The sequence below is a fragment of the Heptranchias perlo genome, chromosome 39 (assembly GCF_035084215.1).
Source record: "Heptranchias perlo isolate sHepPer1 chromosome 39, sHepPer1.hap1, whole genome shotgun sequence".
Classification (NCBI taxonomy): domain Eukaryota; kingdom Metazoa; phylum Chordata; class Chondrichthyes; order Hexanchiformes; family Hexanchidae; genus Heptranchias; species Heptranchias perlo.
The window spans coordinates 14,106,388-14,121,347 of NC_090363.1; the positions used below are offsets into that span (position 1 = coordinate 14,106,388).

Below are 14,960 nucleotides of genomic sequence, written 5' to 3' on the forward strand. Positions count from 1 at the left end.
TAATTGATCGTATATGATCGATTACGTGCAGTAATTGATCATATTTGATTGATTCCATACAGTAATTGATAGTATTTGATTATGTGCAGTAATTGACAATATTTGATTGATTGTGTAGATTAATCGACAGTATTTGATTGATGTAAAGTAATTGACAGTATTTGATTATGTGCAGTAATTGACATTATTTGATCGATCATGTATAGTAATTGACAGTATTTGATTGATTATGTGCAGTAATTGACAGTATTTGATCGATTATGCATAGTAATTGACAGTATTTGATTACGTAGAGTAATTGACAGTATTTGATTGATTATGTGCTGTAATTGACAGTAATTGACAGTATTTGATTGATTATGTGCAGTAATTGATAGTATTTGATTATGTACAGAAATTGACAGTATTTGATTGATTATGTGCAGTAATTGACAGTATTTGATTGATTATGTGCAGTAATTGACAGTATTTGTTTGATTACATGCAGTAATTGACAGTATTTGATTGATTATGTGCAGTAATTGACAGTATTTGATTGATTGCGTGCAGTAATTGACAGTATTTGATTGATTATGTGCAGTAATTGACAGTATTTGATTGATTACATGCAGTAATTGACAGAATTTGATTGATTATGTGCAGTAATTGACAGTATTTGATTGATTACCTGCAGTAATTGACAGTATTTGATTGATTATGTGCAGTAATTGACAGTATTTGATTATGTGCAGTAATTGACAGTATTTGGTTGATTATGTGCAGTAATTGACAGTATTTGATTGATTATGTGCAGTAATTCACAGTATTTGATTGATTATGTGCAGTAATTCACAGTATTTGATTATGTGCAGTAATTGATAGAATTTGTTTGATTACGTGCAGTAATTGATCGTATATGATCGATTACGTGCAGTAATTGATCGTATATGATTGATTCCATACAGTAATTGACAGTATTTGATTATGTGCAGTAATTGACAATGTTTGATTGATTGTGTAAATTAATCGACAGTATTTGATTGATGATGTACAGTAATTGACAGTATTTGATTATGTGCAGTAATTGACAGTATTTGATCGATTATGCATAGTAATTGACAGTATTTGATTACATAGGGTAATTGACAGTATTTGATTGATTATGTGCAGTAATTGACAATAATTGACAATATTTGATTGATTATGTGCAGTAATTGATTGTATTTGATTATGTACAGTAATTGACAGTATTTGATTGATTATGTGCAGTAATTGACAGTATTTGATTGATTGCGTGCAGTAATTGACAGTATTTGATTGATTTTTTGCAGTAATTGACAGTATTTGATTGATTACATGCAGTAATTGACAGAATTTGATTGATTATGTGCAGTAATTGACAGTATTTGATTGATTACCTGCAGTATTTGACAATATTTGATAATATGCAGTAATTGACAGTATTTGATTGAGTGCAGTAATTGACAGTATTTGATAGATTACGTGCAGTAATTGACAATATTTGATTCTGTGCAGCAATTGACAGTATTTCATTGATTATGTGCAATAATTGACAGTATTTGATTATGTACAGTAATTGACAGTATTTGATTGATTATGTGCAGTAATTGACAGTATTTGATTGATTGCGTGCAGTAATTGACAGTATTTGATTGATTTTTTGCAGTAATTGACAGTATTTGATTGATTACATGCAGTAATTGACAGAATTTGATTGATTATGTGCAGTAATTGACAGTATTTGATTGATTACCTGCAGTATTTGACAATATTTGATAATATGCAGTAATTGACAGTATTTGATTGAGTGCAGTAATTGACAGTATTTGATAGATTACGTGCAGTAATTGACAATATTTGATTCTGTGCAGCAATTGACAGTATTTCATTGATTATGTGCAATAATTGACAGTATTTGATTATGTGCAGTAATTGACAGTATTTGATTGATTACGTGCAGTAATTGATCGTATGTGATTGATTCCATACAGTAATTGACAGTATTTGATTGATTTATGTGCAGTAAATGAAAGTATTTGATCGATTACGTGCAGTAATTGACTGGTTACCCACAGCAATTGACAGTAATTGATTGATTATGTGCAGTAATTGACAGTATTTGATTGATTACGTGCAGCAATTGAAAGTATTTGATTGTTTATGTACAGTAATTGACAGTATTTGATTGATTATGTGCAGTAATTGACAGTAATTGAAAGTATTTGATTGCTTTTATGCAGTAATTGATAGTATTTGATTATCTTCAGTAATTGACTGTATTTGATTGATTACCTGCAGTATTTGACAGTAATTGATAGTATTTGATTGATTATATCCAGTAATTGACAGTATTTGATTGATTATGTGCAGTAATTGACAATATTTGATTATGTGCAGTAATTGATAGTATTTGATTGATTACGTGCAGTAATTGACAGTAATTGATTATGTGCAGTAATTGACAGTATTTGATTGATTACATGCAGTATTTGAAAGTATTTGATTGATTACGTGCAGTAATTCACAGTATTTGACTGTTTACATGCAGTATTTGAAAGTATTTGATTGATTACGTGCAGTAATTCACAGTATTTGATTGATTACGTGCAGTAATTCACAGTATTTGATTGATTATGTGCAGTAATTGACATTATTTGATTATGTATAGTAATTGACAGTATTTGATTGATTATATGCAGTAATTGACAGTATTTGATTGATTACTTGAAGTAATTGACAGTATTTGATTGATTACGTGCAGTAATTGACAGTATTTGATTACGTGCAGTAATTGACAGCATTTGATTGATTATGTGCAGTAATTGACAGTATTTGATTATGTATAGTAATTGACAGTATTTGATTATGTGCAGTAATTGACAGTATTTGATTACGTGCAGTAATTGACAGTATTTGATTGATTATGTGCAGTAATTGACAGTATTTGATTGATTCTGCGCATTAATTGACACTATTTGATTGATTACCTGCAGTAATTGACAGTATTTGGTTGATTATGTGCAGTAATTGACAATATTTTATTATGTGCAGCAATTGACAGTATTTGATTGATTACATCCAGTAATTGTGAGTATTTGATTGATTATGTGCAGTAATTGAGAGTATTTGTTTATGTGCAGTAATTGACAGAATTTGATTATGTGCAGTAATTGATAGTATTTGATGGATTACGTGCAGTAATTGATCGTATATGATCAATTACGTGCAGTAATTGATCGTATTTGATTGATTCCATACAGTAATTGACAGTATTTGATTGATTTATGTGCAGTAAATGAAAGTATTTGATCGATTACGTGCAGTAATTGACAGTATTTGATTGATTATGTGCAGTAATTGACAGTATTTGATTGATTATGTGCTGTAATTGACAGTATTTGATTGATTATGTGCAGTAATTGACAGTATTTGATTGATTATGTGCAGTAATTGACAGTATTTGATTGATTACCTGCAGTAATTGACAGTATTTGATTGATTATGTGCAGTAATTGACAGTATTTGATTATGTGCAGTAATTGACAGTATGTGGTTGATTATGTGCAGTAATTGACAGTATTTGATTGATTATGTGCAGTAATTGACAGTATTTGATTGATTATGTGCAGTAATTCACAGTATTTGATTGATTATGTGCAGTAATCACAGTATTTGATTATGTGCAGTAATTGATAGAATTTGATTGATTACGTGCAGTAATTGATCGTATATGATTGATTCCATACAGTAATTGACAGTATTTGATTATGTGCAGTAATTGACAATGTTTGATTGATTGTGTAAATTAATCGACAGTATTTGATTGATGATGTACAGTAATTGACAATATTTGATTATGTGCAGTAATTGACAGTAATTGATCGATTATGCATAGTAATTGACAGTATTTGATTACATAGAGTAATTGACAGTATTTGATTGATTATGTGCAGTAATTGACAGTAATTGACAATATTTGATTGATTATGTGCAGTAATTGATTGTATTTGATTATGTACAGTAATTGACAGTATTTGATTGATTATGTGCAGTAATTGACAGTATTTGATTGATTATGTACAGTAATTGACAGTATTTGATTGATTACATGCAGTAATTGACAGTATTTGATTGATTATGTGCAGTAATTGACAGTATTTTATTGATTGCGTGCAGTAATTGACAGTATTTGATTGATTTTTTGCAGTAATTGACAGTATTTGATTGATTACATGCAGTAATTGACAGAATTTGATTGATTATGTGCAGTAATTGACAGTATTTGATTACCTGCAGTATTTGACAATATTTGATAATGTGCAGTAATTGACAGTATTTCATTGATTATGTGCAGTAATTGACAGTATTTGATTATGTGCAGTAATTGATAGTATTTGATGGATTACGTGCAGTAATTGATCGTATATGATCAATTACGTGCAGTAATTGATCGTATTTGATTGATTCCATACAGTAATTGACAGTATTTGATTGATTTATGTGCAGTAATTGAAAGTATTTGATCGATTACGTGCAGTAATTGACAGTATTTGATTGATTATGTGCAGTAATTGACAGTATTTGATTGATTATGTGCTGTAATTGACAGTATTTGATTGATTATGTGCAGTAATTGACAGTATTTGATTGATTGCGTGCAGTAATTGACAGTATTTGATTGAGTGCAGTAATTGACAGTATTTGATTGATTACGTGCAGTAATTGACAATATTTGATTCTGTGCAGCAATTGACAGTATTTCATTGATTATGTGCAGTAATTGACAGTATTTGATTATGTGCAGTAATTGACAGTATTTGATTGATTACGTGCAGTAATTGATCGTATGTGATTGATTCCATACAGTAATTGACAGCATTTGATTGATTTATGTGCAGTAAATGAAAGTATTTGATCGATTACGTGCAGTAATTGACTGGTTACCCACAGCAATTGACAGTATTTGATTGATTATGTGCAGTAATTGACAGTATTTGATTGATTACGTGCAGTAATTGACAATATTTGATTCTGTGCAGCAATTGACAGTATTTCATTGATTATGTGCAGTAATTGACAGTATTTGATTATGTGCAGTAATTGACAGTATTTGATTGATTACGTGCAGTAATTGATCGTATGTGATTGATTCCATACAGTAATTGACAGTATTTGATTGATTTATGTGCAGTAAATGAAAGTATTTGATCGATTACGTGCAGTAATTGACTGGTTACCCACAGCAATTGACAGTAATTGATTGATTATGTGCAGTAATTGACAGTATTTGATTGATTACGTGCAGCAATTGAAAGTATTTGATTGTTTATGTACAGTAATTGACAGTATTTGATTGATTATGTGCAGTAATTGACAGTAATTGAAAGTATTTGATTGCTTTTATGCAGTAATTGATAGTATTTGATTATCTTCAGTAATTGACTGTATTTGCGTGATTACCTGCAGTATTTGACAGTAATTGATAGTATTTGATTGATTATGTGCAGTAATTGATAGTATTTGATTGATTATATCCAGTAATTGACAGTATTTGATTGATTATGTGCAGTAATTGACAATATTTGATTATGTGCAGTAATTGATAGTATTTGATTGATTACGTGCAGTAATTGACAGTAATTGATTATGTGCAGTAATTGACAGTATTTGATTGATTACATGCAGTATTTGAAAGTATTTGATTGATTACGTGCAGTAATTCACAGTATTTGATTGATTACATGCAGTTTTTGAAAGTATTTGATTGATTACGTGCAGTAATTCACAGTATTTGATTGATTATGTGCAGTAATTGACATTATTTGATTATGTATAGTAATTGACAGTATTTGATTGATTATATGCAGTAATTGACAGTATTTGATTGATTACTTGCAGTAATTGACAGTATTTGATTGATTACGTGCAGTAATTGACAGTATTTGATTACGTGCAGTAATTGACAGCATTTGATTGATTATGTGCAGTAATTGACAGTATTTGATTATGTATAGTAATTGACAGTATTTGATTATGTGCAGTAATTGACAGTATTTGATTATGTGCAGCAATTGACAGTATTTGATTGATTACAGCCAGTAATTGAGAGTATTTGATTGATTATGTGCAGTAATTGAGAGTATTTGTTTATGTGCAGTAATTGAGATTATTTGATTGATTATGTGCAGTAATTGACGGTATTTGATTGATTATGTACAGTAATTGACAGTATTTGATTGATTACATCCAGTAATTGACAGTATTTCATTGATTATGTGCAGTAATTGAGAGTATTTGTTTATGTGCAGTAATTGACAGTATTTGATTGATTATGTGCAGTAATTGACAGTATTTGATTATGTGCAGTGATTGACAATATTTGATTGATTATGTGCAGTAATTGACAGTTTTTGATTCATTATGTACAGTAATTCACAGTATTTGATTGATTATGTACAGTAATAGACCGTATTTGATTATGTACAGTAATTGACAGTATTTGATTGGTTATGTGCAGTAATTGACAGTATTTGATTATGTGCAGTAATTGACAGTATTTGATTGATTGTGTGCAGTATTTGACAGTATTTGATTGATTATGTTTAGTAATTGACAGTATTTGATTGATTACGTGCAGTAATTGACAGTATTTGATCGATCATGTATAGTAATTGACAGTATTTGATTGATTACGTCCAGTAATTGACAGTATTTGATTGATTATGTACAGTAATTGACAGTATTTGATTGATTATCTGCAGTAATTGACAGTATTTGATTGATTATGTGCAGTAATTGACAGTATTTGATTGATTACATCCTGTAATTGACAGTATTTGATTGTATACAGTAATTGACAGTATTTGATTATGTACATTAATCGACAGTATTTGATTGATTATTTACAGTAATTGACAGTATTTGATTATGTGCAGTAATTGACAGTATTTGATTGATTATATGCAGTAATTGACAGTATTGGATTATGTGCAGTAATTGACAGTATTTGATCAATCATGGGTAGTAATTGACAGTATTTGATCGATCATGGGTAGTAATTGACAGTATTTGATTGATTACATCCAGTAATTGACAGTATTTGATTGATTACATCCAGTAATTGACAGTATTTGATCGATTATGTATAGTAATTGACAGTATTTGATTGATTACATCCAGTAATTGACAGTATTTGATTCATTATGTGCAGTAATTGACAGTATTTTATTGATTATTTGCAGGAATTGACAGTATTTGATTATATGCAGTAATTGACAGTATTTGATTGATTACATCCAGTAATTGACAGTATTTAATTGATTATGTGCAGTAATTGACAGTATTTGATTGATTACGTACAGTAATTGACAGTTTTTGATTGATTATGTGCAATAATTGATAATATTTGATTAAGTGCAGTAATTGACAGTATTTGATTATGTACAGTAATTGACAATCTTTGATTGATGTACAGTAATTGACAGTTTTTGATTGATTATGTGCAGTAATTGACAGTATTTGATTATGTGCAGTAATTGACAATATTTGACTGATTCTGTGCAGTAATTGACAGTATTTTATTGATTATGTGGAGTAATTGACAATATTTGATTATGTGGAGTAATTGACAATATTTGATTATGTGCAGTAATTGACAGTATTTGATTGATTATGTGCAGTAATTGACAATATTTGATTAAGTGCAGTAATTGACAGTATTTGATTGATTCTGTGCAGTAATTGATAGTTTTTGATTGGTTAAGTGCAGTAATTGATAGTATTTGATTATGTGCAGTAATTGACAGTATTTGATTATGTGCAGTAATTGACAGTATTTGATTGATTATATGCAGTAATTGATAGTATTTGATTGATTCTGTGCAGTAATTGATAGTATTTGATTATTTGCAGTAATTGACAGTATTTGATTAATTAAGTGCAGTAATTGACAGTATTTGATTGATTATTTGCAGTAATTGACAGTATTTGATTAATTAACTGCAGTAATTGACAGTATTTGATTACGTGCAGTAATTGACAGTATTTGATTATGTGCAGTAATTGACAGTATTTGATTGATTGCGTCCAGTAATTGACAGTATTTGATTGATTATGTGCAGTAATTGACAGTATTTGATTGATTATGTGCAGTAATTGACAGTATTTGATTGATTATCTGCAGTAATTGACAGTATTTGATTTTGTGCAGTAATTGACAGTATTTGATTGATTATGTACATGAATCGACAGTATTTGATTTTGTGCAGTAATTGACAGTATTTGATTGATTATGCACAGTAATTGACAGTATTTGATTATGTGCAGTAATTGACAATATTTGACTGATTACGTGCAGTAATTGACAGTATTTGATTGATTATGTTCAGTAATTGACAGTATTTGATTGATTACGTGTAGTAATTGACAGTATTTGATTGATTACGTGCAGTAATTGACAGTATTTGATTATGTGCAGTAATTGACAGTATTTGATCGATCATGTCTAGTAATTGACAGTATTTGATTGATTGCTTCCAGTAATTGACAGTATTTGATTGATTATGTGCAGTAATTGACAGTATTTGATTGATTATGTGCAGTAATTGACAGTATTTGATTGATTATCTGCAGTAATTGACAGTATTTGATTGATTATGTGCAGTAATTTACAGTATTTGATTGGTTACGTCCTGTAATTGTCAGTATTTGATTATATTCAGTAATTAACAGTATTTGATTATGTACATTAATCGAAAGTATTTGATTGATTATGTGCAGTAATTTACAGTATTTGATTGGTTACGTCCTGTAATTGTCAGTATTTGATTATATTCAGTAATTAACAGTATTTGATTATGTACAGTAATTGACAGTATTTGATTATGTGCAGTAATTGACAGTATTTGATTGATTATGTGCAGTAATTGACAGTATTTGATTGATTATATGCAGTAATTGACAGTATTTGATTATGTGCAGTAAATGACAGTATTTGATCGATCATGGGTAGTAATTGACAGTATTTGATTGATTACATCCAGTAATTGACAGTATTTGATTGATTATGTGCAGTAATTGACAGTATTTTATTGATTATTTGCAGGAATTGACAGTATTTGATTATATGCAGTAATTGACAGTATTTGATTGATTATGTGCAGTAATTGACAGTATTTGATTATGTGCAGTAATTGACAGTATTTGATTGATTATGTGCATTAATTGACAGTATTTGAATGATTCTGTGCAGTAATTGACAGTATTTTATTGATTATGTGGAGTAATTGACAATATTTGATTATGTGCAGTAATTGACAGTATTTGATTGATTCTGTGCAGTAATTGATAGTATTTGATTGGTTAAGTGCAGTAATTGATAGTATTTGATTATGTGCAGTAATTGACAGTATTTGATTATGTGCAGTAATTGACAGTATTTGATTAATTAAGTGCAGTAATTGACAGTATTTGATTGATTATTTGCAGTAATTGACAGTATTTGATTAATTAACTGCAGTAATTGACAGTATTTGATTACGTGCAGTAATTGACAGTATTTGATTATGTGCAGTAATTGACAGTATTTGATTGATTATGTGCAGTAATTGACATTATTTGATTGATTACGTGCAGTAATTGACAGTATTTGATTAATTAAGTGCAGTAAATTACAGTATTTGATTGATTCTGTGCAGTAATTGACAGTATTTGATTGATTATGTTCAGTAATTGACCGTATTTTATTGATTATTTGCAGGAATTGACAGTATTTGATTATATGCAGTAATTGACAGTATTTGATTGATTACGTGCAGTAATTGACAGTATTTGATTGATTCTGTGCAGTAATTGATAGTATTTGATTGGTTAAGTGCAGTAATTGATAGTATTTGATTATGTGCAGTAATTGACAGTATTTGATTATGTGCAGTAATTGACAGTATTTGATTGATTATGTACAGTAATTGATAGTATTTGATTGATTATATGCAGTAATTGATAGTATTTGATTGATTCTGTGCAGTAATTGATAGTATTTGATTATTTGCAGTAATTGACAGTATTTGATTAATTAAGTGCAGTAATTGACAGTATTTGATTGATTATTTGCAGTAATTGACAGTATTTGATTAATTAACTGCAGTAATTGACAGTATTTGATTACGTGCAGTAATTGACAGTATTTGATTATGTGCAGTAATTGACAGTATTTTATTGATTTTGTGCAGTAATTGACAGTATTTGATTGATTACGTGCAGTAATTGACAGTATTTGATTAATTAAGTGCAGTAATTGACAGTATTTGATTGATTCTGTGCAGTAATTGACAGTATTTGATTGATTCTGTGCAGTAATTGACAGTATTTGTTTGATTCTGTCCAGTAATTGACAGTATTTGATTGATTACGTGCTGTAATTGACAGTATTTGATTGTATACAGTAATTGACAGTATTTGATTATGTACATTAATCGACAGTATTTGATCGATCATGTATAGTAATTGACAGTATTTGATTGATTACGTCCAGTAATTGACAGTATTTGATTGATTATGTACAGTAATTGACAGTATTTGATTGATTATCTGCAGTAATTGACAGTATTTGATTGATTATGTGCAGTAATTGACAGTATTTGATTGATTACATCCTGTAATTGACAGTATTTGATTGTATACAGTAATTGACAGTATTTGATTATGTACATTAATCGACAGTATTTGATTGATTATTTACAGTAATTGACAGTATTTGATTATGTGCAGTAATTGACAGTATTTGACTGATTATATGCAGTAATTGACAGTATTGGATTATGTGCAGTAATTGACAGTATTTGATCAATCATGGGTAGTAATTGACAGTATTTGATCGATCATGGGTAGTAATTGACAGTATTTGATTGATTACATCCAGTAATTGACAGTATTTGATTGATTACATCCAGTAATTGACAGTATTTGATCGATTATGTATAGTAATTGACAGTATTTGATTGATTACATCCAGTAATTGACAGTATTTGATTCATTATGTGCAGTAATTGACAGTATTTTATTGATTATTTGCAGGAATTGACAGTATTTGATTATATGCAGTAATTGACAGTATTTGATTGATTACATCCAGTAATTGACAGTATTTAATTGATTATGTGCAGTAATTGACAGTATTTGATTGATTACGTACAGTAATTGACAGTTTTTGATTGATTATGTGCAATAATTGATAATATTTGATTAAGTGCAGTAATTGACAGTATTTGATTATGTACAGTAATTGACAATCTTTGATTGATGTACAGTAATTGACAGTTTTTGATTGATTATGTGCAGTAATTGACAGTATTTGATTATGTGCAGTAATTGACAATATTTGACTGATTCTGTGCAGTAATTGACAGTATTTTATTGATTATGTGGAGTAATTGACAATATTTGATTATGTGGAGTAATTGACAATATTTGATTATGTGCAGTAATTGACAGTATTTGATTGATTATGTGCAGTAATTGACAATATTTGATTAAGTGCAGTAATTGACAGTATTTGATTGATTCTGTGCAGTAATTGATAGTTTTTGATTGGTTAAGTGCAGTAATTGATAGTATTTGATTATGTGCAGTAATTGACAGTATTTGATTATGTGCAGTAATTGACAGTATTTGATTGATTATATGCAGTAATTGATAGTATTTGATTGATTCTGTGCAGTAATTGATAGTATTTGATTATTTGCAGTAATTGACAGTATTTGATTAATTAAGTGCAGTAATTGACAGTATTTGATTGATTATTTGCAGTAATTGACAGTATTTGATTAATTAACTGCAGTAATTGACAGTATTTGATTACGTGCAGTAATTGACAGTATTTGATTATGTGCAGTAATTGACAGTATTTGATTGATTGCGTCCAGTAATTGACAGTATTTGATTGATTATGTGCAGGAATTGACAGTATTTGATTGATTATGTGCAGTAATTGACAGTATTTGATTGATTATCTGCAGTAATTGACAGTATTTGATTTTGTGCAGTAATTGACAGTATTTGATTGATTATGTACATGAATCGACAGTATTTGATTTTGTGCAGTAATTGACAGTATTTGATTGATTATGCACAGTAATTGACAGTATTTGATTATGTGCAGTAATTGACAATATTTGACTGATTACGTGCAGTAATTGACAGTATTTGATTGATTATGTTCAGTAATTGACAGTATTTGATTGATTACGTGTAGTAATTGACAGTATTTGATTGATTACGTGCAGTAATTGACAGTATTTGATTATGTGCAGTAATTGACAGTATTTGATCGATCATGTCTAGTAATTGACAGTATTTGATTGATTGCTTCCAGTAATTGACAGTATTTGATTGATTATGTGCAGTAATTGACAGTATTTGATTGATTATGTGCAGTAATTGACAGTATTTGATTGATTATCTGCAGTAATTGACAGTATTTGATTGATTATGTGCAGTAATTTACAGTATTTGATTGGTTACGTCCTGTAATTGTCAGTATTTGATTATATTCAGTAATTAACAGTATTTGATTATGTACATTAATCGAAAGTATTTGATTGATTATGTGCAGTAATTTACAGTATTTGATTGGTTACGTCCTGTAATTGTCAGTATTTGATTATATTCAGTAATTAACAGTATTTGATTATGTACAGTAATTGACAGTATTTGATTATGTGCAGTAATTGACAGTATTTGATTGATTATGTGCAGTAATTGACAGTATTTGATTGATTATATGCAGTAATTGACAGTATTTGATTATGTGCAGTAAATGACAGTATTTGATCGATCATGGGTAGTAATTGACAGTATTTGATTGATTACATCCAGTAATTGACAGTATTTGATTGATTATGTGCAGTAATTGACAGTATTTTATTGATTATTTGCAGGAATTGACAGTATTTGATTATATGCAGTAATTGACAGTATTTGATTGATTATGTGCAGTAATTGACAGTATTTGATTATGTGCAGTAATTGACAGTATTTGATTGATTATGTGCATTAATTGACAGTATTTGAATGATTCTGTGCAGTAATTGACAGTATTTTATTGATTATGTGGAGTAATTGACAATATTTGATTATGTGCAGTAATTGACAGTATTTGATTGATTCTGTGCAGTAATTGATAGTATTTGATTGGTTAAGTGCAGTAATTGATAGTATTTGATTATGTGCAGTAATTGACAGTATTTGATTATGTGCAGTAATTGACAGTATTTGATTAATTAAGTGCAGTAATTGACAGTATTTGATTGATTATTTGCAGTAATTGACAGTATTTGATTAATTAACTGCAGTAATTGACAGTATTTGATTACGTGCAGTAATTGACAGTATTTGATTATGTGCAGTAATTGACAGTATTTGATTGATTATGTGCAGTAATTGACATTATTTGATTGATTACGTGCAGTAATTGACAGTATTTGATTAATTAAGTGCAGTAAATTACAGTATTTGATTGATTCTGTGCAGTAATTGACAGTATTTGATTGATTATTTGCAGGAATTGACAGTATTTGATTATATGCAGTAATTGACAGTATTTGATTGATTACGTGCAGTAATTGACAGTATTTGATTGATTATGTGCAGTAATTGACAATATTTGATTAAGTGCAGTAATTGACAGTATTTGATTGATTCTGTGCAGTAATTGACAGTATTTGATTGATTATGTGCAGTAATTGACAGTATTTGATTGATTATGTGCAGTAATTGACATTATTTGATTGATTACGTGCAGTAATTGACAGTATTTGATTAATTAAGTGCAGTAAATTACAGTATTTGATTGATTCTGTTCAGTAATTGACCGTATTTTATTGATTATTTGCAGGAATTGACAGTATTTGATTATATGCAGTAATTGACAGTATTTGATTGATTACGTGCAGTAATTGACAGTATTTGATTGATTATGTGCAGTAATTGACAATATTTGATTAAGTGCAGTAATTGACAGTATTTGATTGATTCTGTGCAGTAATTGATAGTATTTGATTGGTTAAGTGCAGTAATTGATAGTATTTGATTATGTGCAGTAATTGACAGTATTTGATTATGTGCAGTAATTGACAGTATTTGATTGATTATGTACAGTAATTGATAGTATTTGATTGATTATATGCAGTAATTGATAGTATTTGATTGATTCTGTGCAGTAATTGATAGTATTTGATTATTTGCAGTAATTGACAGTATTTGATTAATTAAGTGCAGTAATTGACAGTATTTGATTGATTATTTGCAGTAATTGACAGTATTTGATTAATTAACTGCAGTAATTGACAGTATTTGATTACGTGCAGTAATTGACAGTATTTGATTATGTGCAGTAATTGACAGTATTTTATTGATTTTGTGCAGTAATTGACAGTATTTGATTGATTACGTGCAGTAATTGACAGTATTTGATTAATTAAGTGCAGTAATTGACAGTATTTGATTGATTCTGTGCAGTAATTGACAGTATTTGATTGATTCTGTGCAGTAATTGACAGTATTTGTTTGATTCTGTCCAGTAATTGACAGTATTTGATTGATTACGTGCTGTAATTGACAGTATTTGATTGATTATGTGCAGTAATTGACAGTATTTGATTGATTACGTGCTGCACCTGCTCTATTTGCCCACTTGCTCTGTTTCAAACCTGGGCCCAGTTTTGCTGTTTGGGTTGTCGTGGTGTCTCTGTCTGATTCTGATCATGTGATGTGTTTCCAGGGTCGCACTGGCCGTGCTGGCCTTCCTGGTGCTGATGGGCTGCCCGGCCCACCTGGTACATCGCTCATGTTGCCGGTAAGTAAGAGTGTGTGTGGAGGAGGGGGCTTCAATCCGTGTCAGAGCAGCAAACTCTCCCCCAGCAGCGGCCGGGGTCCTGAGGAGACTCCCATCGACACCCTAGGGC

At 29.5% G+C, this 14,960-nt stretch overlaps 1 protein-coding gene across 1 annotated transcript in view; it reads left to right on the forward strand.

Annotated features, from left to right (window-relative positions):
* LOC137305261 (collagen alpha-1(V) chain-like) overlaps nucleotides 1-14,960 on the forward strand; it is a 522,869-nt gene that overhangs the window by 315,607 nt on the left and 192,302 nt on the right. The window contains exon 12 of the mRNA XM_067974118.1: nucleotides 14,777-14,851. Coding sequence (XP_067830219.1) covers nucleotides 14,777-14,851 — 75 coding nt within the window. The remainder of the gene's footprint in view (nucleotides 1-14,776; nucleotides 14,852-14,960) is intronic.